At 43.8% G+C, this 27906-nt stretch overlaps 2 protein-coding genes across 3 annotated transcripts in view; both read right to left on the bottom strand.

Annotated features, from left to right (window-relative positions):
* Nucleotides 1–831: 831 nt before the first annotated feature.
* LOC146020929 (uncharacterized) lies at nt 832–5680 on the bottom strand. 2 transcript variants are annotated; one of them, XM_083154579.1, is made up of 8 exons: nt 5236–5680; nt 3597–3663; nt 3418–3517; nt 3093–3218; nt 2750–2857; nt 2341–2559; nt 2105–2143; nt 832–1887 (listed from the first exon to the last, which is right to left on the bottom strand). In XM_083154579.1, exons 2-8 carry the CDS (start codon nt 3600–3602, stop codon nt 833–835), a joined length of 1653 nt encoding a protein of 550 aa, XP_083010705.1. In that variant the 5' UTR covers nt 3603–3663; nt 5236–5680; the 3' UTR covers nt 832. The 2 variants fall into 2 exon arrangements, with proteins under 2 accessions (XP_083010705.1, XP_083010704.1); XM_083154578.1 differs by lacking the exon at nt 5236–5680 and having other exon boundaries at nt 3597–5165.
* An 8394-nt stretch (nt 5681–14074) lies between these two features.
* LOC146020928 (transient receptor potential cation channel subfamily M member 8-like) overlaps nt 14075–27906 on the bottom strand; it is a 75710-nt gene continuing 61878 nt past the window's right edge. The window contains exon 25 of the mRNA XM_083154577.1: nt 14075–14322. The gene's annotated coding sequence lies outside the window, so the exon portion shown is untranslated. The remainder of the gene's footprint in view (nt 14323–27906) is intronic.

The following is a 27906-nucleotide window of genomic DNA, read 5'->3' as shown; positions in this document are numbered from 1 at the left end:
GAAGTTTGCAGATCGATGCCGCAAAGCACAAATAATTGTGCGTATTGTTGAAATCGTACAGGTGTCTTCTGCGCCTTTCTATAATTAAGCTGTATGGAATGCGTCTAAGGCCGCGACCAGTTAGGGCCCCACCCGCTCTATTTCTAAAAACAGTGATCACAAACCTTAAACCCGTGCCTAATAAGAATTCAGCGTTACTTTGAAGAGTGTTTGTAATTTGATTCAAGAAACTGACAGCGTCTAATGATTCTTGCGGCTTTCGGTGTGAGTAGATGGCGTTGTGTAAACCACCCCCCTCCAATCTTAACTGTACACGATCATTAGGGTCAACACCAACCATGAATTCATCAATCATAACCTGTATAGCGTTGTGTACGGCTTCAACACCCTCTGCAAATGATGTAACTCTTTCCAAATTAACAAATTGAAAATGATTATGATACTCAATAGCTCTGAAATTAGGATGGTGTCGCTCATACCTGTTAACAGCTTCTAAGTACACATCTCGCCGACCTTCACCATTACCGGGTGGCGCACCCCCATCTATGTCATTATGCATGGGCGTTGCGGGGTGTTCAACATTGTCAGGTGACGCAGCGTCACCCGGTAATGGTTGGTCCGGTGATTTGTCAGCCTGTGCACCTGGGGTTGGGGTTGTGCATCGCCCCCTGTGTTGTTTACGCTTTCTCAGCCTGTATATGCATTTTAAAGCCTGTTTTATTTTTGAACGGCGAAATAAGTGTGAGATTTTGCACGGTACATTTGCTTTAATTCTTGGGACTTTTTTACACACATGTAAATTACGTTTCAATCCATAACCCACCATGCCTAGTCACGGATCCGTTTCAATTATCTCTGCAAAATGATACATGTTCGCTTTAATAAAATCCCTAGTCCTCACGGTCTCTGCTATATGGTTTGATGTTACATTCATGTACATTTCTACAAGTTCTTTAATGATCTCTGGCTTCTTTTTTGAACCATAAAGCTCATCTTTTATACGGTTCAACATGGTATTGACATTTCTACGCATGTACCCTATATGCTCACGCATCCTCCCCATGACCGCGTAGTATTGTATTTCCGCATCTTGTCCTAATTGTTCCACATTCTGACCCCCATCAACTATGTCTGTCGATACCACGGTCGGCGGGGCATCCACACCGCCCGATGCGGTTGCCTCGCCGACCGTGGTAAAAACACTGGGCAGTTTTGTGTAATCATCACCCATTACTTTATCAGGGATTCCGGCTACAGATGTTACAACCTCATCATCATTCTGTGGTGTATCTGAGACTGACTCTTCACTAGGGGTGATAAAAAATGTTTGACCATTTAAGTCCTCATCATTAGCGGATAATGTATCTGCAGGCGTGTTACTGACCACGCTTTGCGTTTCTGTAGTATGATGTTCCTGCGTGTCTGAAATTACGATGACATCATCATCCGTCAGCGGCGTGTATCTCTCTCTTGACAGTCGTAAAGTTTTACGAGTCTTCACAGTCTTTGTATTACCGGCAATGTCAATGTCGGATTCGGTAGGTGTTGCAGGTGTTGTAAATGCGTGCGGGTAATCCACATTACTCACGGTTGGCACTGTTTGTAATGCAATTCTTTTTCTCACGGGTCTACCTTCCGAATATTTCAATCTTCTTTTAAGGTCTGATAAATCGGCCTTGTTTTCTTGACCGACTCGACTTTTTGTAATTCTCCGCTTGCTTGGCTTGAAATCATCGCGCTCGGTGGCCATGATCTCGGCCCTTGATACATCTTCTTGAAGTTGTGGGTCGATCACCGTTTTAGCTGATTCACCCCCATCCATTTCAGCATTGAGTGGTTGAGCAACCCCGGCCGCTGCTATCATTTTTGCGAATCGTCGCGGATCCGCTGTAAATAAAAAATAACAACGTTTTAGTTACACATTCGCGGACACTAAGACAACCGCTTTATAACACCTTCAGACCCACCTCCCAAAACACCCACCCCATCCATGTCGGTTTGCATCTACACAGTCTGTTTAACACCTGTGGTTTCCATTTGTAAAGAACAATGATGAACGCGGTCCTATATAAGAAACTAAATAAATAAACATTACATCACACACCTGAATATTTGCCAGATCTTTCCATCGGCGTGGTTCCTACTGTAATAAAAATCACATCGTTTTAGTTACACATACGCGGCCACAAAGACAGTCGCTTTATAACAACTTCAGACCTCCCAACCCCCACCTTCCTTGTCGGTTTTCATCTACACAGTCTGTTTAATACCTGTGGTTTCCATTTGTAAAGAACAGTGGTAAATGTTGTGCTATATAAGAAACCAAATAAATAAACATACACGGGTATTTGTCAAAGGTTTGCGCCGGCATGGTTCCTTTAAACAATGACCAGAAAGCTTGATCGCTGATCTGTGTTCTTTTTGCTTCTTTAGCCAATGTGTTGTTGGGTTGTTTGGCGTTTGATCCAACACTCGATGTCGGTTCTCTGTATCCGGATGGTCCCGCTTCACACGTATCGGCCCTAGGTACCGTAGGTTCATACCGGCTAGCTATGTCATCTGTAATACATATATTATCAATTAACGACACATTCGCCGACTTGAGAAAGAAAAAAAAAAAAAAAAAAACGTCATTTAAGTCATGATAACAACAACTCCTGTGGACACTATTCATGATTTTGCGACGATATGTAACATTTAACACAAAAACACATTATAAAAACATCACCAGCCAATCGTCAAAATTCACCTTGTATAGCCGGGGTCTGGTATAGCTGTTTATAGTGTTTTGCCGATGGTAAATTCCAGAGATCATCCATTATGTGTTCTGCATCAGATTTCGACATAATCGGCGATACTAACAGAGAACAAATAACACATTAATATCACTGGCTGTATAAAAATGAATATAACAGGATATATATATATATATATGAGTGAGAACGTGAGAGTTCGCGCGAGATAGCGTGAGAGAGAGAGAGAGAGAGAGAGAGAGAGAGAGAGAGAGACATATTTTTGGAAATAATAATATATCACATTTTTTTTAACATACATCACATTTTTTTTTTTTTTGACGGCTTATGATCACCTACATTTTTGTGATTCGGACAAATCAGAGTATGCTGTGTATGGGTTTTCGAATGTCGTCAGATCCGGCCCGACTGTGAAATCCGAACCATATGATCCAACTTCAGATGCGTCATTTGTGACATCTGAAACTGATTTATGGGATTAACAATTTAATAAAAAATAATATATACATAAAAAATAAAATAAAAATTAACACAACAATTTTGTAGAACGAAAAATACAATCAACACGTGTAACATTAATACCAATAGGGCGCTTGATAATTAACACCAACAGAGTAACATTTATAACCACCAACAACAATGTGTCTTTGATCTGTAAACTTACACGTATTTGTCTGCTCATTTGACGGCTGTTGAAAGCTGGGTAAATCTTGAAAGTCTCTGAGACTTATTTTATTTGCATTAATGGTTTTGTATTCCTTTCTCTGTAATAAATAATAATAATAAGTTGAAATAACAATACAATAAGCTATTGTTAAACTATTGTAAATATCATATACACACCTGCATGTTGGCGTTTTGTTGATAGCTTAAGTTCAAAGGTGTTTTCTGCAACAACCACTAGATGACACTGTTGATAATAAAAGATAACACGATAAGTTTCCATAACGAAATTTGCGTGCACAAAATCACATAAAACTATTAACGCTCTCACAAAGACCTGATCTATGAATACCTCCTGACATTGTATTCTATAGTTCAGCCAATAAAAATTAATTACAGGTGATCCGACAAAGCTACTGCCGCACCCCATCATATCCATGCGTGGTCAGCAGACCGCACATCACAAGCCGCCAGTATTCCAGCATGCACACACACAATACATCACAATACAATGAATGCCGCAGCAAACTATATTTTAAGGTTGTTTAAAAGCGTACTAAACACTCCCACCATGACGCTAAATAATACATTTTAAATCGCTATATACAACACACTAATCACAGAACTACACATACAAATGGCCGGTTATCAACTACAAACACCCGCATGCATTGCCATTGTATTAACAACTCCTAATAACAAAATTGAGGCCAGTCATGCCGGGTTTTGTAATTCCACAACATACTAAACCAGCGTAAGTCTCTATACAGCCTAGGCCACCCTTAATAACTAGCATACAGCACCAAACTATATTTTAAGATTGTTTAAAAGCGTACTAAACACTCCCAACATGCCGCTAAATAATACATTTTAAATCGCTATATACAACACACTAATCACAGAACTACACATACAAATGGCCGGTTATCAACTACAAACACCCCGCATGCATTGCCATTGTATTAACAACTCCTAATAACAAAATTGAGGCCAGCCATGCCGGGGTTTGTAATTCCACAACATACTAAACCAGCGTAAGTCTCTATACAGCCTAGGCCGCCCTTAATAACTAGCATACAGCACCAAACTATATTTTAAGATTGTTTAAAAGCGTACTAAACACTCCCAACATGCCGCTAAATAATACATTTTAAATCGCTATATACAACACACTAATCACAGAACTACACATACAAATGGCCGGTTATCAACTACAAACACCCCGCATGCATTGCCATTGTATTAACAACTCCTAATAACAAAATTGAGGCCAGCCATGCCGGGGTTTGTAATTCCACAATATACTAAACCAGCGTAAGTCTCTATACAGCCTAGGCCGCCCTTAATAACTAGCATACAGCACCAAACTATATTTTAAGATTGTTTAAAAGAGTACTAAACACTCCCACCATGTCGCTAAATAATACATTTTTAAATCGCTATATACAACACACTAATCACAGAACTACACATACAAATGGCCGGTTATCAACTACAAACACCCGCATGCATTGCCTTTGTATTAACAACTCCTAATAACAAAATTGAGGCCAGCCATGCCGGGGTTTGTAATTCCACAACATACTAAACCAGCGTAAGTCTCTATACAGCCTAGGCCCCCCTTAATAACTAGCATACAGCACCAAAGTATATTTTAAGATTGTTTAAAAGCGTACTAAACACTCCCACAATGCCGCTAAATAATACATTTTGCTATGTATATTATAAAATATTAAAACTATGCTATTTAGAAATATTGTGTATATATATATATATATATATATATATTTATTTATTTAGAAAATTAAATTAGACTTACCCCTGTTCTGGAACAAAACTTCAAGTCAAAACTTCAAGTTCTCTGTCTTGAATAGTGTGTGTGTGTGAAGACCTTCAACCTCAATGTGTGGCAGATGCCTGGTAGTTGTCTGGTCTCATGGAGAACATATTTATATGTTTCAGTCAGTTAACACATCTGTGTTGCATTTGTCTCATTTGAATATTCATGAGTTGTGTTCCAAAGTTAAAGACTGTCATAACAAATATATAGCATATTACCCGAAACACAGCTGTTTTCAGGATATATTGCTTGATAAAATAAAACCAAAAATGTGATGTATAAAATACTTATCCTTATTATTAAATAGATGACAGATATGTTTCAACATCAACAGACTACATAAGATCTATATATACATGTGTATGCTTTTTAATTTAAAATATATACGACGTTGACGGCACAGCTGTGATTGTATATTGAATATTAGTGATGTGGTTGTGGTAGACATTATTATTTTTTTTTTTTTTTTTTTTATTTCTAAAATATATTTTTGATTTAAATTAATATAGCATATTAACAATATTTTATTCATCACATAATATAATGATACCATCACATTACACACACACATATATATATATATATATATATATATACTGTATATAGCTATATATATATATATAAGTTAATTCTGTATATAGCTATATATATATATATATAAGTTAATTCTGTAGTCTCTAGCTCCGTCTGGAACTTGATTGCAACTGCAATACATTGCCACTAGATGCCACTCATGCTCTGTTGCAAAGATTTCATGGCCTTTCTTTGTTCTGTCTAACCTAATTAAACGGTTATCCGTGTGAAAATGTTTTTTTCAGAGGTATGTGCTTTCTAATGAATATAATTGTTACCAGCCCTGCTGTGCTGTCTACGCTAATTGCGTCATACGTAAATGTCAACGTCTTCAAAGACTATGGAATCCGGTGTTTAAAATCACTTTTGAAAATTACAATCATCCGTCATATCTGATGTCTTTCTAAAAGTAACACTATACTTCTCACGCTGTGTGTCTTTAAATTTAAATGCCTACAACATGTCAGGCCCCAGACTGAATGGCTCTGTATCTTTAAATGCATAACATATGTATACCCAGACCTCTTTGTTATGTACGCGGATATTTCATTTATTTTAAAAGCAAGAAGGACCTTAGATGCTTTATCGTGTTGGGATATAACTTTTTATTTTTATTTTATTTATTTTTGATACACGTTTGGTCAGCCACATCGTTGTAGCGCTTTTGGCTCGTTCTAAGGTAAGTGTTATTATAGTTGGTAATGAACTGCCTGTGTTATTCACTGTGAAAGATCTATGAGCTATACCAAATCACATTGCCCTTTTAAATTTATTTTTCAAAGCTTTATAATGTTTATCAAATCCGACTCCCCGGCTTTAATACGTTATAATAACTGGCTTTCAGCCGGCTGTTTTGATGATCGGCGTTGCGCGACATCCTACACAAATCAAATTTGATATAAAACAAGATCTACAGTTCTACGAATTATATATCTGTTGTATACCATATTTTTCTAACAACTTTTTTAGCATTATGTTTAGAAATTCTACCAGCTGATTAAGATAACATTAAGCGTACTTTATATATGTGTTATTTCACATAACCAATATCAGTGTATGAAGTTACAGTATCAAACCAATTATATTTTAATACGGGGGTTAATATTATTTATACCACTTTCATATCAAACGTGATACGAGCTTATCAAGTTTGATATCAAATTGGTATAAATGGGGGCGTGGACAAACTGTATAAAAGGGGCGTGGACCTGTCAAAACCAATTAGTTTGAAGAAAAAGTGTGCCTTATCTACTATTAGAACCTCCAATGTTTCAAAGAATTATCTATCGATACCCGAATCTATGGACATTAGAATTGGGTACACATCTATGTCCACCCATTGTGTTGGTTCCTCTGGACTGCCCAATTCTCCAGGATCATCTTCTGAAAAGGAATCTGCCTCGTCAGTACCCACCATATGTATTGGATCTTCCGCTTCATGCTACCTCGGTGGTCCTTCAGGGAGTTTGAATTCAACTAAGAGGTCTTCAATCCTGACCTTAGACCAAGACTCAAATTCAGAGTATGATTCTGATTATGATGCCACTCCCTTCCTGGGAAGTCCTGTGCTCTCTGGTGCCTGTTTTACAGAACCTAAAGCTTCACCTTCCTCAAAAAAATCAAAGCATTCATCTAAGAAAAAGAAGAAGCATCGTCGTTAACCTTGAGCTCCCTTCCAAAGAAGGTTCTGGCATAGGTGTCCGGAGTCCACCCTGAAGGAGGGGGTAATGTCACAGATCTGCTTAGTCAAGCTTACCTGTATGGTGATTCTGCTCTGTGTCTCAGTCTGACTCAGTCCTGTCTCCATTCATGCTCCCAGATAGTCTGTGCATTGCTGGTTCATTGATTGATTGCACCTGAATGAAATCCAGGCAGAAGCTGGAATCACCTGTAACCCTTTGCTCTCCTGTTCCATGTGGCTCACCTGTTTAGTTCAGACTGAAGTATTCTGGATTCCTGCCTCAGATTGCAGATTGCCCTCTGTCATTTCCTCCAATCAATACAAGGCAGGGGGGATAAATATCTTGCTCACAGAGGCAGAACTGACTTCAGCAACTTGTCTTCCTGCTGCATGTGCTGGATGTTCCGTACAGTTCAAGCCTGCTTCCTGGAATCCCTGCGTGAGTCTTCAGTGTTCAGCTCCCAGAGGCTCTGCTTGTCCGGCTGGTCCAGCGCTCACGGTCTGGTCCACAAATGGTCCAATTCCTGCTCCAGTTCCTGCTCATCTAGTTCCTGTGTTTATACTCGGTTTTCTTCAGTTATTTGTTATATGCCAAGTCAGCCATTTCAGTTCTGTTATCTCCGTCACCTGTTCCTGTGTCAACGCCAAGTCACTACCCTGTCCTGATACCAGTTTCCTGACCTGCCTGCTACAAGCTGCATCCAGCTATTGTGTGCTACGTCTCTGCTGTAAGCTTCCAGTAATCCTGTCATTCAGCTGTATCCTGATCCCAGCCATCCAATCTTCAATCATTCAACCATCCAATCTTCAGTCATCCAATCGTCCAATCTTCAGTCATCCAATCGTCCAATCTTCAGTCATCCAATCGTCCAATCTTCAGTCGTCCAATCTTCAGTCATCCAGCCGTCCAATCTTCAGTCATCCAATCTTCAGTCATCCAATCGTCCAATCTTCAGTCATCCAATCGTCCAATCTTCAGTCGTCCCATCTTCAGTCATCCAATCGTCCCATCTTCAGTCATCCAATCGTCCCATCTTCAGTCATCCAATTGTCCAATCTTCAGGTATCCTTTTCTCTAAACTCAAATCCTGTACATTGCCTTATCCTCCCAGAACTACCAGCACATATCTTGTTTATTTTGAACGGACTGCCATCTTGTTTATTTTTGCAAAGGACTGCTATCTTTTGTTACTTGTTATTTATCAGAGACTTGCATCTAGTTATTATTTGTCCAATCAAGAAGTATTGATCCTGGTTACATTATCTGTTATATGAGTTCCTTCAATAAACCTGTTTGTGTTAACCCATCTCCGGCTGGTCACGCCTCTCTTCCTGAGATCCGCACCACTCCATCAATCCACCATCTGACCACTCCAGTCACGACTGATTCCACACACCCATTTCGTGACAATGCACCATTCTGTATTGGACCTCATCAGAACCGGTGATGTTCCGTTTCTTCACAGGAAAAAGAGGAGTGGACCATGGGGATCTACATTGGACCAGGATACCAGACTGTAGATAAGCTTGTAGTTGCTTGGTGATAGCAGTTCTTGGGTCAGGGGGTATTGCTTCACAGATACTGGAACTGTTCCTGGCTTTAGTTGCAGTTGGACAGGCTGCACATTAAGCTTGCCAGTATCCATTTTTCCCTTTGACCACAGCCTGTCAGGTACTTGAGAGGTAACCCAGTCAGGTAGTATAGTATCAGCAGAGTCTGTAGAAGAAGACGGGGAAAGAAACAAATACAGTACACAGCTGCCTCTATTTGTGGTAAGTAGTTTTGTGAGATATTTGACTTGTATTTTATACCATCTTTGGTATATTCAATTGAGGCTTGCATGAGTTGCAGAATGTCAGCACCCAACAGGTTAACAGGACATGTAGAGGAAGTGACAAATTCAATGGGTATGGGTGTGCAATCATCATTAATAAGTAGGGAGGTTGGCTTACTCTTTTGAAGTGGGAGTGGCTTTCCGCCTAGTCCTGTTCCTTGTACAATACTTCCGGATAACAGCTGACTTGGTACTTATTCTCTTCTTAGGACGGTAAGGCTGGCACCTGTGTCAATGAGGCATTCACGTATGTGTCCTGTGGGGAGAGTGAGAGAAACAGTACCTTTTGGAGAGTTTGCTTTTTCTTCGAGATGAAATGCTGCTACGCCTTTGGAGGTCTGGAATTGTCATGCTTGTTTCTTATAGGGTAGGCCATCTGTCAAATTCTTGTCTTGCAGCCATCTTTGGTACCTCCTACAATCCTTTTTGACATGCCCCACCCCTTTACACCAGAAGCACTTGCCTGTGACATCATTGCCCTGAGCGTCATGCTGCACCGCCCTTACTGGTCTAGTGCCTGTCTTTGGACCTTTATTGGTGTCTCTGTTATCCCAGGGCTGGACAATATTGACATTGAAAACTGGTGCCTTGTTGTTCTTTCTTTCCTGTTTTTGTCTGTCCACTTCTTGAAGACCCTCCAACACCTGTAATAAAGCACTTGATTCAATGAAATTAGCTTCTGGTCGGATCACAAGTAGCTGATTCTTTAAGTCAGGACGTAACCCATTTAGAAATTTTGTTTTAAACAGTCTCTGATTAGCAGCCGTGGTCATTGGATAGCCTTCATTTTCTCGTCTGGTAATGACTTTGTCATAATATTCTTTGACAGACATTTGTCTCTGCATGATATCTGGTTCTGCTGGGGCTTGTGCTGCTAGTGTATGGCATCTGTGTTTTACTCTGTTTCCCAGCATGATTCCGCTCTCTGTGGTATATTTATCATCAGGGACAACTACCAAGACTGGCAAACCATCACCGGTTGCATTGTCAGGTATGTTAAGAATTAAATTGTATTCTCCGGTGCCAGCAGTAGCTCTAATGACCTGTTCTAAATCTATCCAGCATGGTCTGTACACAGTAATGGCTTGCTGGATTTTTTTATCATATTCAAGTGGATTCTTCCTAATGTCAGGTAAGTCATTTACTACTTTCATTTGATCTGACGCAAACCAGGGTGTATAGTTCTGCCTGGGTACTAGAGTTGTCACCCCTTGTGCATCAGTCATGGGATGATAAGATACACGTACTGGGTATAACGGGTGATCTTTTTGTGGCATGTAGTCCCCTGGGAAACTATTCATGGCAACTGTATATAGACTGGGGGTATTGCTGGGCACCAGATCACCATACCTTTCTGGTTTAGTACGTAACCTATTTTCTGGTAGTGAATTTCTTCTAGGACTTGTATTATGTCCAGCTAACCTCTTAAGGGATCTTGCACTAGTATCTGGATCACAGGGTGGAGCTGAGGCTTCTACCTGATTGCCACAGCTCGGGCACGATGTATCCCCTTCAGGTACACAAAACTGACAGTACGTACATTTCCTTTGTGGATAGTCCTGAGCTATTTTAAGTGTTTTTAAGTCTGGAATTGGGTACATTGATTTCTTTCTTGTCCCTGGAGTAACTGTGCTTGCTGTGGCTCTATCTAAAACTGAACTTGTAATCGAGGGTGTAGTTACTGGGGCTGTTGGTGCAATATTTATACCATCATTTACTACTTCTAATTCTAGTCCCTGACCTACTGCTTGATTTGCCAGAGGTGGTGCTTGTGGTCTGGGTAAATGATATGGTGGTGGGCTATCCAACAATAAATCTTGTTTTTTCCTTTGTTCATCTTCTAACTCTTGTGAGACTGTGAGCCATATGTTTGCCGTATCTAAGAAACCCTTATCTCTCAACCAGCACGTATCTGTAATTAGGAATCTCTGCCAAGCCTGAGAATCTAAGATCCCTTGTTCGGGAAAATTGGCCCTTTTCAGGATTGCACTAATTTTCCTGATTCCCTTTTTTCCTTCTTTCAATGCAACTATTTCTAAAGAGGAACGTGTCCGGGGCGGTGTCCAGAGGCTGTGTCCATTGTACAGAGGCTGTGTCCAGGGGGCTGTGTCCAGGGTAACGGGCTGTGTCCATTGTCCAGAGGCTGTGTCCAGGGGCTGTGTCCAGGGTGACGGGCTGTGTCCATTGTCCAGGGGCTGTGTCCAGGGGGGGTGTCCAGAGGCTGTGTCCATTGTCCAGAGGCTGTGTCCAGGGGCTGTGTCCAGGGTGACGGGCTGTGTCCATTGTCCAGGGGCTGTGTCCAGGGTGACGGGCTGTGTCCAGTGTCCAGGGGCAGTGTCCAGGGGCAGTGTCCAGTGTGACGGCTGTGTCCAGTGTACAGGAGCTGTGTCCAGGGGCTGTGTCCAGAGGCTGTGTCCAGTGTGATGGCTGTGTCCAGTGTACAGGAGCTGTGTCCAGAGGCTGTGTCCATTGTCCAGGGGCTGTGTTCAGTGTGACGGCTGTGTCCAGTGTACAGGAGCTGTGTCCAGAGGCTGTGTCCATTGTCCAGGGGCTGTGTCCAGGGTGACGGGCTGTGTCCAGTGTCCAGGGCCAGTGTCCAGGGGCTGTGTCCAGGGGCAGTGTCCAGTGTCCAAGGGGCTGTGTCCAGTGTGACAGGCTGTGTCCAGTGTAAACTAAGAAAAATAAATAAAAGTAATAAATAAAATAAAAACACATTTTTGGAGGATGATGGAGGAGGAAATAGTGGGAGATCAGCAACCTGATAGAAGTGCTGAAGCTGCTACCACCAGTCATGACAAGGCCGATACCTCTTTGAATTTTTTGCTCTTTGGAGCATTTCTCTTTTTTGGGGATAGTTTATTAAACTGCCACCCTGTCTGCCCCTGCAGTGCCGCTCTGCTTCCAAGATGTGCCAGGTTGGAAGTGTAAGGTCCACATGTATGTGATGCCCACTGCTGTCGCTTAGCTTAGTCATCCAGCTACCTCGGTATAACCTTTTGGGCCAACTACAGTAAATGAAAACAATTTTGTAAGCTGTGAAGTGATCAAAATTTACTAGAAATGAGTGGAAACTAATGCTATTGAGGTTAATAATACTTTAGGGGCAAAAACAGGCCCAAATTCTGTTATTTTAGCCATTTTTAGCATTTTTTCATAAAAATCCAGATCCAAAACCAAAACCCACAAGGGTGGTTTTGCCAAAACCAATCCAGATCCAAAACACGAAGGGAGATCCAGATCCAAAACCAAAACCCGAAAAAGTGGCCGCCGCACATCTCTAGTTCTAAGTGACAACCCAAAATGACTTCAAACTCAACTATTTTATGGTCCTGTGAAACTTGGACACTAGATCTAAATTGTGTAGGTTCCCTGATTACAGCTGTTAATTTTGGCCAGAAGTCGTCTCTATTGTGATTGTCAAACCACAATATAACACTACATTTACACTCTAAACAGGTACCGCATTCTGGGTATCTAGGGTGTGACATGGAATAAAACCATCAATGTGTATGTGCAAATCTCTTTTGTTTATTTATCCAGCTTCGTCACTGTCGATTCCTTTCCCTAAAAATATCATCTGAATTTTCATCCAGAAAGATCCATAACGTTTCATCCTCCGGAAGTTCTGATATCTCTAAGAAACTGTTTGGACATATGATTGGGAGACTGCACCTGTTTATTGGTACCCAATTTAAAAAACAGGGATAGGGTTGATCAACTAGGTTTTGAAGAACCTCTATTTCTAGATGACAACCCAATACTAAAACAGTTTGTCTGATCTGGTCTTTCTGTATATCAATTGTGGCTTTAAACTCTGTTGGTTTTGTTACTGCAATTAATTTTGGTTCCCTATGATAATCTTTTTTTATATCATACCATAAGATTATACTGCTCTTACATTCTGCACAAGTTCCACAGCAGCCTGTGCTCTCTCTCCCTAAACAGGGGTCCCACTCGCTGGATGGTCAGCCGCTGCAAATGGCCCGCACCCCCTGCTATCTTTTTACAGGGGTGTGGCCATGATCCTCCCATTGACCACGCCCCTTTTTACCAGGGCCCGGCGGCGATGTCAGTGGCCCTGCATACACAGCCTGGATAGTGACAGAAAATTGTCAAAGAGGCCGCGCTTGACTGACAGGAAGCCGGCATTTGGGGGTGGTAACCGGACGTTTTCTGGGGTGTCAAGAAAAACACAGTCGTGTCACACAAGGGAGGTTGTGGAAGGATCAGCGTTACATTTACACAGACCGGAAAATCCGTTTGATGGTTCGGGAATTGCGTATATGGATATGCGGGTACATAGAGAGCTGCAATGTTTTCACAATTCATTTGCAGATTTGCAAGGGCTATTTTCTCTTTCTGTCTACTCACAGTCATCTGTAACATTGCAATTCAGTGATCAGGTCTGAATCAGGCCCAAAGTCCGATGGTCTCCATCATGGTGGTATGAAAACATCAACGTAAATCCATCATTGATGGACAGCCATGTTCTGTGTCAGCAACTGGACAATCAGGGGAAGTACATCCTGCCTGCAGAGGAACCATACGGGGGTGCACTGTGTGGGTCACCGCTGGGGGGTACACATTACAGGAATAGCACACAATGGGGTGAAAACACACTGTTAGTGGGGGGTAAAAGCACATGGTCAGAACACATTTTAATGTAACCAATGGAAGGGGGAAAATTTGAATAACATATTTTTATTATAAAATTGTAAATGTCCTGGTCTCATGGGAGCACTATGGGAGGGTATGAGAAGGTGAGGAGCACACTCAAGTTTGATGGAATAAGGGTTAGGGATCAGAGGTCTCATCTGGAGTTAACGGTGATGTCAGTCACATGACTCCCAGGACCTGAAAGCTGCACTGGAGCATCTTCAATGGTTGATGCATATCTTCACTTCATTCAGAACATAGCACCACAATGTCCTGTCTATATTCTGCTTTTCTCTGTCTTTTGAATGAGTAACGATTATTCTGAAATGAAGAAAACCAAGACATTGTAACAATAGATGCTTATTTAATTTAACAACTAAGGGCCTTATTCTGGTCGATGCGTAAATTTCCGAATTCTTTCGGATGGCGTTTTTTAGCCGTCTGCGCATGCGTAGGCAACGCTATGCGCATGTGCCACGCACGGTCTCCGTACTCGTTCTCACTAATACCGTACAGAAATGTGCACCGCATTCACTCGGGAAATATGGGCGTAATATGGGCGTCATTCGGAACTACACAGGGGCGTAGTTTCAAAGTGGGCTAAACTGGGCGTAAACATGGGCGTACACGAGGGAGTGCACTAATTCTGGTAGGCGTGCATTCGGACAGAACACCGACTGCAAACGAACCAACAGGCAGGAAATATGCGGTCTTCATAAGCAAATTTCACTTTGCGGACACCACTCGGTCATGCGCTAGGCATTCGGATCGCCCAATAAGTACGGCCGCACCTGAACCACTGTCAGCTGAACACAATACAATCCACTCCTCTACTCATTACTCATTAATTACACTCTTTTCATTGCTTCAATTGGAACCATTGCAGCCTAAATGGACCATTACTAAACACACAAATATATGCTGAAAGCACGGCTGCATTTTTTACACACATTTACACTGCAAGCAATGGACAGAACTTGGTATCACTAATATAAATATACATGTCACTTTTACATTCAGCAATAACAGCACACATTTGGGGATGAAATGAAAAATTTATTACAGTTAGGGAAAGCAACATTTTAATAGCATGTTATTTGGCACATGCCAAAAAATAAAGGTACCATAATGATTTTTTAAAGGTATACTCGGGGTATAGGCGCTTTCCTCACGGACTTAAAAGGTTTCTAGGTACTTATGTAGTATCTGGGCGTCCGATTTAGAAATCGGATCGGATCGCATCGCATGCGACCAAATCGTATGCGATGCGATGGTCAAGATTTTTCCATAGGATTCAATGTTAAAATGGTCTGAGTCCATTTTAACATAGAGTTCAATGGGAAAAAGGGGTCCTTTTCCTTTCCCCACTATCCAAGTGGGCATGGAGTTGGACATAAACCTGTGGCGAGCGTAGCGAGCCACCGAGCCCGAAGCGTGGCGAGCGTAGCGAGCCCCACGAGGGGACACAGAATACTTTTTAAGAAATATGCGTCCCCTCGCGGGGCGCGCTTCGCTCGCCACGCTTCGGGCTCGGTGGCTCGCTGCGCTCGCCACGCTATATAAAATCAACTCTATGCCTGCCCACTTGGATAGTGGGGAAATGAACAGGACCTTCTTAACATTGAATCCTATGCAAAATCGCATCGAATCGCATCGCATCGCATCTGATTGTATGCCTTAAGGTAAGGCATACAATCACAAAATCGGACACCAAGATACTACATAAGTACCGGTTTCTACTTAGATTCTTTTATGTTGTATATGGATGAATTATTTATATACTTATATTGTCAGGTAAGTAGAAAATATTCATATACTCCCCTTCCAATCAATATTGGTTCCTTTCTTTTTTTCTCCTTTGTATGGCTCCTCAGTCGATATATAAAATGGGAGACAAGAACACATACACGATCCAATGTGTAGATTCTTTTACAGCAATATATAGAGAAATTTGATAGTGTTTTCTCAGAAGTGGGCTTACTCAGATGCGTACCCAACACACTTATCATGGTATCTTTAGATATGGGTTGCATACCCGTACTCACGGTGAGGTCAGCTGTACAACGCAAAAAAAGGTATCTTTTCCAGGGAATTCTGATCAAACGATATTTATTCCACAATACAGGACATTTAAAAAAGTAATAATAAAAACCAGGGTGCGGGCAGTGTCAATACCGGAGACAGCACTCAGGTGCCCAAGGGTCCGGACCTGGAACCTGTGTGGGTCTCCAATCTTACACTTACCTACTTCTCGGGTAATGAAACACTAGTCCAGGATCAACATGTTTCGAGACATAAGTCTCTTCCTCAGGCTCCTGGCGAGAAGTAGGTAAGTGTAAGATACATTTATAAAGAAAAGAAAAGCTTGTCGCTTTGTAGTGCACCTTAAAGAATTCTATCAATCCTAAAATGTAACCTTTATTGGGGTTTAACTAAAATTGCGGAGTATAAGAACACACATACAAACATATCAGTAAAAACAAACACCATGAATTGTTGAAAAACTGTGTGTGCGCGCTTCCTGCACTCAATCTGCCAATCTTGAATTCAGAGTGGCCAGCGTCTTTTATGGGTATCCAAATATTTTTCTTCACATTTAGTGCTTCTCAGCTATTATATTGGATACAAATTAAAGTTGATCTCTGCCCACTCATATTCGCCTTGGCTATGGAGCCCTTGGCGGAGAAAATAAGAACCTCCCCTCGTATTGAAGGTCCAGAGATAGGGGAAATGTCCCACAAAATAAGTCTATTTGCAGACGACGTCCTTCTATGCCTTTTTAACCCAGACTCCTCCCTAGCTGAATTGCATAAAGTGTTGTCTTCTTATTCCAAGGTTTCATATTATAAATTAAATACCTCTAAGACGGAGGCTCTTCCCATTAACATTCCCCCTGAGAAGGTCAAACTTTTAAAAGATCAATACCGTTATGCTTGGCAATTAACTTCCATAAAATACCTAGGTGTCCAGATTACCAGAGCTGCCGATATCTTTATATGCAATTATAAACCCCTTCTTGGGGCTTTTGAAAAATTGATTAATGAATGGTGTCTACATGAGGTGTCATGGCTGGGCCGCATTGCAGCATCCAAGATGGTCTTACTTCCGAAACTCTTATATTTATTCAGGGCTATTCCCAGAATCCCCCCTAAATCCATTTTCTTCGAATTCAATAAATTATTCGCCAAATATATTTGGAAGGGGTCTAGGCCTCGTATCTCAAAACAGGTTCTTACCCTATCAAAGCAGGCAGGAGGAGTTGCTTATCCTGAACTGTATACATATTTCTCGGCCAGCATACTAGATCAGGCAAGGGACTGGCTAGCTATTGGGAATTATAAACCCTGGGTAATAATTGAACAATCATTTCTGCCTAAGCTGAGTTTAGCGGATCTTCTTTGGCTCCCGCAGAAACAGGTGCCGTCTTGGACGGGTCCGGGCGCTATAATTAGGGATACTCTAACCATATGGCGGGAATTAGTGTCTAGACTGGGAGATCCTGCGCAGCTGGGATTAAACTTGACCATTAAAGCGATAGCAGCCCTTATTCCCAATTTAAACGTAGATAAGTGGGTAGCGGGAGGACTGTCCTCTCTCAAGGACCTATGTCCATTGGGGCATCTTTTGTCCTTCTCAGAGATCTCAGGGAAATTTGGGGTCCCACGGCAGGATTTTTACAAATATTTGCAGATTCGACATTGGTTATCATCTTGCTCTAGTGGACTGAGCAAGTTACCCACCCTCCCTAGAAGTCTAGAGGCATTGCTGATTTCGCAATCGCACAAAGGGGGTATTTCCAGATGGTATAGGGAACAGGTTGGAGCCTCTCCCACTGTTAAATTAATGTCCCATACTAGATGGGAGAAGGACCTGGGTAGAACTCTTCCTAAAGAGGATTGGGATACTGTTGCTATATCGTGCTTTAAAATTTCTAAATGCCTGAGCCACTCAGAAATGTTCTATAAGCTGTGTCACAGGGCATATCTTACCCCTCATCGTCTGCACAAAATGTGGCCTTCAGTGTCTCATCTCTGCTGGAGGGAGTGTGGTGAGGTTGGGTCCATTTTACATATTTTCTGGGAATGCCCGAAAATCCAGCCGATTTGGAAGGAGGTCTTCGCACTCATGGGGGAAGTAGTGGGGATGTCATTCCCCATGGACCCTGTCTTCGGCCTTTTCCACCTCTCCCCATGTATTTTGAAAGAAGATAGATACTTAATTGGTCAGATTTTAATCGCCACTAAGGCGGCAATAGGCCAGCTTTGGAAAACCTCTGAAGTACCTGACTTGCACCGTGTAGTTAATAAAATTCATAAGCACTTCTTGTTCGAAACCATTGATAGTAAATACTCGTCTTCTGCCAACTCTATTCATTTTAAGTGGTTTAAGTGGACTACCTACAGAGAAAAGAATAACCTCCCACTAGGTCTGTCTTTTAACACCGACTTGCCTGCAACTTCGCCTGCTGTTGTGTAGTTATTTATATGCCTTACTTCTCTGGATTCCCCTTCCTTGCCCTCCCTCTCCCACGTTCTTCCCTTATGTGTCTGTCTTGTATGTCTTCCCCACCAGTCTGTTATAGTTCCTTATTATAAAATTTGGTCAGCCTAATGTTTACTTATGCTATTCAAACTTTTTTTGCTTTTCTCTTCTGTACCCAATGTTACAATAATGCATAATATGTGGATGTAATTGTAGTATTCCATGTTTTCATTTTGCTGACTTAATAAAAATTATTTGACAAAAAAAAAAAGTTGATCTCTGCCCTTAAATCTCTGCTGATTGTTGCTCTAAAAGCAAACTGACACTTTGTTGTTTGATACTTTATATAATGTTCATGCAATAAATTGGATGGATTTCCTGTGTATCATTCTATACATAATAAAGCAAAGTACAGTGCTGTGGATGTCTTGCTGATATAATGCCCTGATGAAGCGATAGCGGAACGTACGTCGGCGCACAGTCTATGTGTGTCTTCCGTAGCACTCCCTCCGTGTGAGGGCTGAGATCGAGTATTATATCCAGCGTCTGAATACAAATCTCTTATATATTTAGCCAGATCCGTCAGTCAAAGCAGTGTAGCAAACGGTGGGCGGGGTTACACGGGTGATTGACAGGCCCGTCCACCGTCAGCCACACTGCAAAACCTGGCCACTTCCGTCCTACACACCACCCCCCTTGGCCTCAGTTCTCCACACCAGCTCACACACAATCCGCCCCCTCCTCGGCCACCAACCCCGCCCCACGGCTACACACCGCGCCCCCCCCCCCCCCCACACACACACATCATCCGGCCGGCACAAAACCTCCCACACTACCCACCCCTCCAAGCCCAACACCCCCCCTATGGCCGCCCATACACGGGCAGCCCCAAGGCTACACACCGTGCTCCCCCCGACCATACACTGCCACCCCCCCCCCCGCTACACACCGCGCCCCCCCCCCCTCACTCTCATAACAGATGTAGTTGCTAACGAGTGGGGGAAAGGGGGCGGGATCTGGGCGGAGTGCGGACTCCTGCGCCCGGAGCAAGGGGGGAGAGAGGCAGCTGGAGGGTGAAAGATGTCAGCAGGGTGCAGGTGGGCAGCAGCACGGGGACGCAGGTGGGAGAGACCTGCTCTCCGCACAGCGCCGGTCCCCGCCAGCAGCAGCACGGGGGCGCAAGTGGGAGAGACCTGCTCTCCGCACAGCGCCGGTCCCCGCCAGCAGCAGCAGCAGCATGGGGGCGCAGGGGAGAGAGACCTGCTCTCCGCACAGCACCGGTCCCCGCCAGCAGCAGCAGCACGGGGGCGCAGGGGAGAGAGACCTGCTCTCCGCACAGCGCCAGTCCCCGCCAGCAGCAGCAGCACGGGGGCGCAGGTGGGAGAGATCTGCTCTCCTCTCCGCACAGCGCCGGTCCCCGCCAACAGCAGCAGCACGAAGGCTCCCATGTGCTGGCCACCCTAACCTGCACTCTCACTGCTGCCAGGGAGAGGAGGGAGCAGCACCAGCAGCAGCGCATAAGGAGGACACTGTAACAGCACAGCACAGCAACGGGGGCCTTATACACAGCCCTCACCCAGCTCCAGCACATAACCGCCCCCCAAACAACACTTCCACCCCCTCAGCAAGCACCACTCCCCCTCTCAGCACAAACACCGCCATACCCCCCGCCCCACCGAAGCACAGCACGCCCACACCCGCACCCCCTTCACCACTAAGCCTGCATCTCCCTCGGCCCGTCCTCACCACCCCTTCCAGCACTACACGCCCTGATACTAGCTGCCCCCCCCCCCTGCCCTCACTGTCGGAGATCCCGTCCCCCACACCCGCCAGCATCACTCACAGACGCACAGCATTGCCGTGCGCCCGCCGCTGGCACCTTCTTTACCCAGCCAGCCAACCAGTGCCTTCGCTCCATCGGAGGAGCCGTCCCCCCACACCCGCCCGCATCTGTCACAGACACACAGCTCATTGCCGTGCGCATGCCACAAGACCCGCCCCTGCCCACCCACTGCCGTCTCCACATACCCGGCAAATCAAGACATTGCCATGCGCCAGCCGCTGCCCGTACACTGCCATGCTCCAGATGAAGACCCGTCTCCCAGCTCCCACCAGGATCTACAGAGCCGCACACTACATTGCCGTGCGCCCGCCACCTTAATTACACCGCAAGCCGCCCATAGATGACGCAGAGCAGCACTCTCCCGGACCCACGGACTGCTGCTGACCACCACTGCACAAGACTGTAAGTACTATGCCATCCACCCCATACCACTACACCACCATGGGGTAGTGGGTGCCATAATATGTGTGCTAAAGTAGTAAAACAGCAGCTACCCCTTAAACATTACCGTGCTGCATTTACTACTTTAGCAGACGTATGGCACCCACTACCCCATACCACTACACTACCAACGCCTCTCTATCTATGGGGTGCCGGCCAGCCCCACCCTCCATAACCTGATCATGCTGCACTCTCACTAACCATGTACTACTTGGGTAGGCTTATGGCACCCAGCACCCCATACCACTACACCACCAACGCCTTTTCTAACACAACCTCCCTTAAACATTTCATCGCACACTATATTGTGTGCGTTTAGCCACACACACACACTTTTGCCTCCAATACTCACAACTACTCACACACCCCTCCATGCCTCCTATATTCACAACTATACACACACCCATCCGTGCCAACAATACTCAAAACTACACACACACACACACCCGTACCTCCAATACTCAAAAATACACGCACACACACCCATCCATGCCTCCAATACTCACAACTACACACACACCCATTCATGCCTCCAATACTCACAACTACACACATACACACATCCGTACCTCCAATACTCACAACTACTCACACACCCCTCCATGCCTCCTATACTCACAACTACACACACACCCATCCGTGCCTTCAATACTCACAACTACACACACACACATCCGTACCTCCAATACTCACAACTACACACACACCCATTCATGCCTCCAATACTCACAACTACTCACACACCCATCCATGCCTCCAATACTCACAACTACACACACACACACACCCATTCATGCCTCCAATACTCACAACTACACACACACACACACACATTCCCATACATGTCTCCAATACTACCAACTCACTCACCCCCCCACACACACACACAAACACACACCCATTGATGCCTCCAATACTCCCAACTACATGACACGGGCTTCACACTACTTATCCTATATCTCTATTAACTCCAGCAACCTACACCACTCACAAAACACACTACCTCACATTTTACACTCACATCTGCAATACACATGCACCTCACACTACTTCACCTAACACATCCCCACATCTATGTACACTCTCCACAACCTGCTGCCACCAAACTACACTATCCAACACCATATGTAAGTACCACCCACCCCATACCACTACACCAACGCCTCTTCTAACACACCTCTCCTCCCTTAAACATTTCATTGCACACTATATTGTGTGTGTTTAGCCACACACACACACACATATATATATATATATATGCCTCCAATACTCACAACTACACACACACACATCCATGCCTCCAATACACACACCCATCCATGCCTCCAATTCTCACAACTACACACACACACACACACACACACACACCCAGCCATGCCTCCAATACTAACAAATACACACACAAACACACACACATCCATCCCTCCAAGCCTCAAAAATACACACACACACACACACACACACCCATCCATGCCTCCAATACTCACAACTGTATCTCTATTCGCACCCTACACCACTCACAAAACACACAAACTCACATTTTACACTCACATCTGCAATATACATGCACCTCACACATCCCCACATCTATTTACACTCTCCTGAACCTGCTGCCACCAAACTTCACTCTCCACCACCATATGTCAGTAATACACACCACCCCATACCACTAAACCAACAACGCCTCTTCTAACACATCTCTCCCCCCTTCAACATTTCAGCTCACACTATATTGTGTGGGTTTCTACACACACACATATCCATGCCTACAATACTCACAACTACACACACAAACACACACATATCAATACACATGCACCTCGCACTACTTCAACTAACACATCCCCACATCTATTTACACTCTCCACCCCGTGCTGCCACCAATCTTCACTCTCCAACACCATATGTAAGTACCACCCAGCAGCCCATACCACTACACATCCCCACATCTATTTACACTCTGTACGCCGTGCTGCCACCAATCTTCACTCTCCAACACACTCACAACTACACACCCACACACCCCCATCAATGCCTCCAATACTCCCAACTACACACACACCCATTCATGCCTCCAATACTCGCAACTACACACACACACACACACACACACACCCATTCCCATACATGTCTCCAATACTACCAACTCACTCACCCACACACACACACACACACCCATCAATGCCTCCAATACTCCCTACTACACACACCCATTCATGGCTCCAATACTCCCAACTACACACACACCCATAACCATACATGCCTACAAAACTACCAACTACATACACACACACACACACATCTATGCCTCTAATACTCCCACCTACATGACACAGCCTTCACACTACGTACCCTATATCTCTATTAACTCCAGCACCCTACACCACTCACTAAACCTCACATTTTACACTCACATCTGCAATACACATGCACCTCGCACTACTGCACCTAACACATCCCCACATCTATTTACACTCTCCACAACCTGCTGCCACCAAACTTCACTCTCCAACACCATATGTAAGTACCACCCACCACCCCATACCACTACACCACCAACGCCTTTTCAAACACAGCTCTGCTCCCTTAAACATTTCATTGCACACTATTTAGTGTGCGTTTAGCCACACACTCACTTATGCCTCCAATACTCACAACTACACACACACATCCATGCCTCCAATACACACACCCATCCATGTCTCCAATGCTCACAACTATACACACACACACACACACACACACAGCCATGCCTCTAATACAAACAAATACACACACACACCCCCATCCATCCATGCCTCAAAAATACACACACACCCATCCATGCCTCCATTACTCACAACTACTCACACACCCCTCCGTGCCTCCTATACTCACAACTACACACACACACATCCGTACCTTATATGCACTTTCATTAAAAAAAACATTTATGCTCTCAAATGCACTTTAAGCACATTATTCAGCAAATTACACTACATTTCACACTCACATATATTCCTACTTCTAATGGGGCAAAGCCCCTCACGACGGTGTGAAGAGCGCCCGGAGGGCGCGATGAATCACCGAGTGCTCTTATAAGAGCAGTCTGCCTTATCTCTTAGCCTAATGTGATACATGTACTGTATTGCTGATAGCCTGAAAGTTGTGCTACGCTGTGTTAGTATATATAGAAAAAGCAGCGCCGCTGCAGACTGATAATTTAAACAACGTGCAAGCACCAACAAATTGAATGTAGGATAGCAATGCCGTTTGCAGAGCTAGGGTCAAATGACAGTTTGTGAACAATGGTGACATTTTTATACAAAATAAATGTGCATTATAGACTTGTGCAGGAACGATAGCCTGCAAATAATGGTAACTAATACTGATTGAATCTGAATATCTGCCAGAAGAATCTGACATTGTATGAAAAATCTGACCAATCAGTCTTACATACAATATAATAGCACGCCACAGGCCCACGGTTGCCGGAATATGATATGAATGCACCAAACACACTGACTTGGCTTTCCCTATCCATTTGATAATAATAGAGGTTATATCAGCAAGACATACACAGCACTGTACTTTGCTTTATTATGTATAGAATGATACACAGGAAATCCATCCAATTTATTGCATGAACATTATATAAAGTATCAAACAACAAAGTGTCAGTTTGCTTTTAGAGCAACAATCAGCAGAGATTTAAGGGCAGAGATCAACTTTAATTTGTATCCAATATAATAGTTGAGAAGCACTAAATGTGAAGAAAAATAAGTGGATACCCATAAAAGACGCTGGCCACTCTGAATTCAAGATTGGCAGATTGAGTGCAGGAAGCGCACACACACAGCTTTTTAACAATTCATGGTGTGTGTTTTCACTGATATGTTTGTATGTGTGTTCTTATACTCCGCAATTTTAGTTAAACCCCAATAAAGGTTATATTTTAGGATTGATAGAATTCTTTAAGGTGCACTACAAAGCGACAAGCTTTTCTTTTCTTTATAAATGTCTCCTGATTTTGTCTGGTAGTAGCACACCCCTTTAATCTATAACAAAAACAAAGAATTGATACAGTAGTAAATAGGGGGCCAACACACAAATAAAAGTCAAATAATACGATGTTCTTGTGAGACTAACCATCCACCCCAAAATACAAGTGTAAGATACACATTGGATCGTGTATGTGTTCTTGTCTCCGACTGAGGAGCCATACAAAGGAGAAAAAAAGAAAGGAACCAATATTGATTGGAAGGGGAGTATATGAATATTTTCTACTTACCTGACAATATAAGTATATAAATAATATATCCATATACACCATAAAAGAATCTACTGTAAGTAGAAACCTTTTAAGTCCGTGAGGAAATCGCCTATACCCCATATACGTTTACTAGGGATAGGGGAAATATCCCATTACCCGGGACGGGCGAATTCCAAGCATAATAGCGCCACAATTTTTTTCTAAAAATCTTGAAAACCATAACAGGAATGTACAAAACAAACAAAAATGTACAAAAATGTATTCTTTTCATACATAGCCTCAGCAGAATCATTAGGAACACATCAGGTGGCTTCACTAGAAAAGTATAGCACCAACACTTCAAGTACAGCAGACAGTAATGGTAGCAGAAAGAGGGCAACAGGGGAACCAAACAAAACATTTGAAACGAGGGCAAATGTGGGTACCCTGTGCACGGGATTGGGTTGCACACATGAAGCTGACACACACACACAGCAAAATGAAAGATTTGGGAAGACATAAGGGTGGAGATTAATGCGGAGCCAAGTTCACTTTCGGGACCGTTTGGCCCTGGTAGGGTCCTTGCCACGTGCAGCAGCTCCTCGGCCACGGCCATGTTGGGATGGTGGGGCAGGTGGAGCAGATGATGTGGAAGGGGGGGATGGTATTCCCCTTCTGCCAGCAGGGAGTGCTGGTGTAGGGAATACACCAGAAACGACTGACAATAGGGCACTATTGGTGTTAAGTAGCTCCGCCACAAGCTCATTATGGCGGAGGAGGAGGTCATTTTGGCGCAGGGCTTGCTCTGCCAACACCTGCAGGCTGCCAGCTATGGACTGCTGGGTGGCAGCCATGGCCTGCTGGGTGGCAGCGATTGTCTGCTGGGTGCTGACAATACCCTGCATGACCTCCTCAGTCCTACGCAGCCGCTCTGATGCTAAGTCTCCCTGCTGGCGAATCTGCCCAAGCATCTGCACCCACCTGTCCAAATCCTGTGTGGCCGTTGGCTGCTGCTGCTGCACATGGCTGCCACTGGTGGCAGGTGGCACTGTCTCCTCCGCCTCCTCAAGAGTATCACTCCCACACGTTGGAGATGCTGCTGAAAGAGAAACGTACAATTACAACCCTATAAAATTAGTACAAACTACTTATGGTATGCAAACAAATTACCTTCTAAGTCAGTAGCAAAAACTTCCACTGGGGCCTCACTATCCATGTTGCTCACCCCCCGGACCTCCTCAATTACAATGCAGGGCAGAGCCAACTCCTCCAGGGGGGTGAGCTGCAGTCGGCCTGGCATGGGGCAGCCCCAGAGGTGTGGCTGTGGTTCCAACGTGCGGTCATTTTCCTCTTGAGGTTGGTTTTGAAGTCATGCCACCTGCAAACAAAGTTTAAATATTATTACATGTCACCCCTGACGTTTGATGTAGCATGCATTTTAATCTGCTACAGATTTCAATGTGTGCTTCATTCAACATAACTTACATTATGTTAAACTATAAAACCAACACTTTGAGGAAACATTTACACTCACCCTATAATAAATATAGAATAAGTGACATGGCAATCATGTCTGTTGCTCCTAGCAACGCGACCGACCATTTACCAAATCCATCTAACATCTAATAAAAACATTAATGGTCTTGTTCTGCTCAAATGTAACACACTTGAACTTGCCTCTTTTTCACGTGCTCCGTCTCACAAACTTGTGGAGCTACCGCATTAATCTCCACAGTTATGTCCTCCCAAATCTTCCATCTCCTTGTGTGTGTCAACCTGTCCTGTGTCAACTCTATCCAATCCCGTGCACGGGGTACCAGTATGACAAGCTCCTGCGCTTCAAATGCCATGTTTCTGGTGCTTGGTTCCTCTGTTGGCCTCTTTCGGCCACGGCCACGGCTACCAGTCGCTGTACTTGAAGTGCTGGCCAGGCTACTCTCTTGTGAAGCCGCCTGCTGTGTTCCCAATGATTCTGCTGAGGCAGAAGATGGCCCAGCTGTAGATTGGGCAGATGTAGATTGGGAAGCTGTAGATTGGGCAGCTGTAGATGGCCCAGCTGCCTGCTCACCTCCCAATGGCTGGACTCTGGTGAGGGGCACATTGGAGGTGATGGAGCCCAGGCGAGCTAGGAGACGCTGATGCTCCTGTTCTCCCTCTGATTGTGAACCAGACATGTTTGCAGCACAAAGTTGTATTTTGTGCACACCTATATATACACATTGATGTAATAGGCGTACATCAGCCCCACCCTGCGTTCTGTGCGGCAGCGTACCGTATGGCGACGTACACCGTGGTGTTTGTGCGGCGAATAGGCCACGCCCATACCAGCGGAAAATCAAATGTACAAAACCAGGCGTACATTCTAAGTCTGATTTTGTACTCATTGCCAGATTTTAATCACAATGAACAACTGCACCTTTAGCCAGACATAAATTATATCTGTGAATGTTCTTTTGTACTGTGCACTTGTTTGGTATGTACAACAAATGACACTAACCCATTCCATATGTTAATCCAGTCCACAACTCATGCAATAGTAATCACTGCTTGCATCCAAATCACATGTGATAGCCCTATAAATACTGCCTTGATGCTAGGTACATTTTAATCCACATCTATAGTGTGGGCCGGTATAAGGTTAGTGTTTAAATGGCACCATGGCCTAATATTGGGAAAAGCTATTGCACTATTTTGTATGTTTGTGGTGTATTGGGTTCACACCATTAAGGCTGTCTAATTTAGTATATTGTTGAACACTATTTTACATGATGTTTTCTGCCATGTTTGCTGAGTATATATTTTTCCCAACTTCTTTCACCCTGTCTGTTTTGTATGTGTTGGTGATGTGGTTATTGGTGGCAATATTAGTTGCATACAGTAAGTACTGCGAAGGGCAGCTCAGCGATGC

Source organism: Crinia signifera, chromosome 7, assembly GCF_055691185.1.
Source record: "Crinia signifera chromosome 7, ASM5569118v1, whole genome shotgun sequence".
In the NCBI taxonomy this organism is placed as follows: domain Eukaryota; kingdom Metazoa; phylum Chordata; class Amphibia; order Anura; family Myobatrachidae; genus Crinia; species Crinia signifera.
Note: the sequence above shows the minus strand (reverse complement) of the source record. Positions and strands in the feature narration are given on the sequence as shown.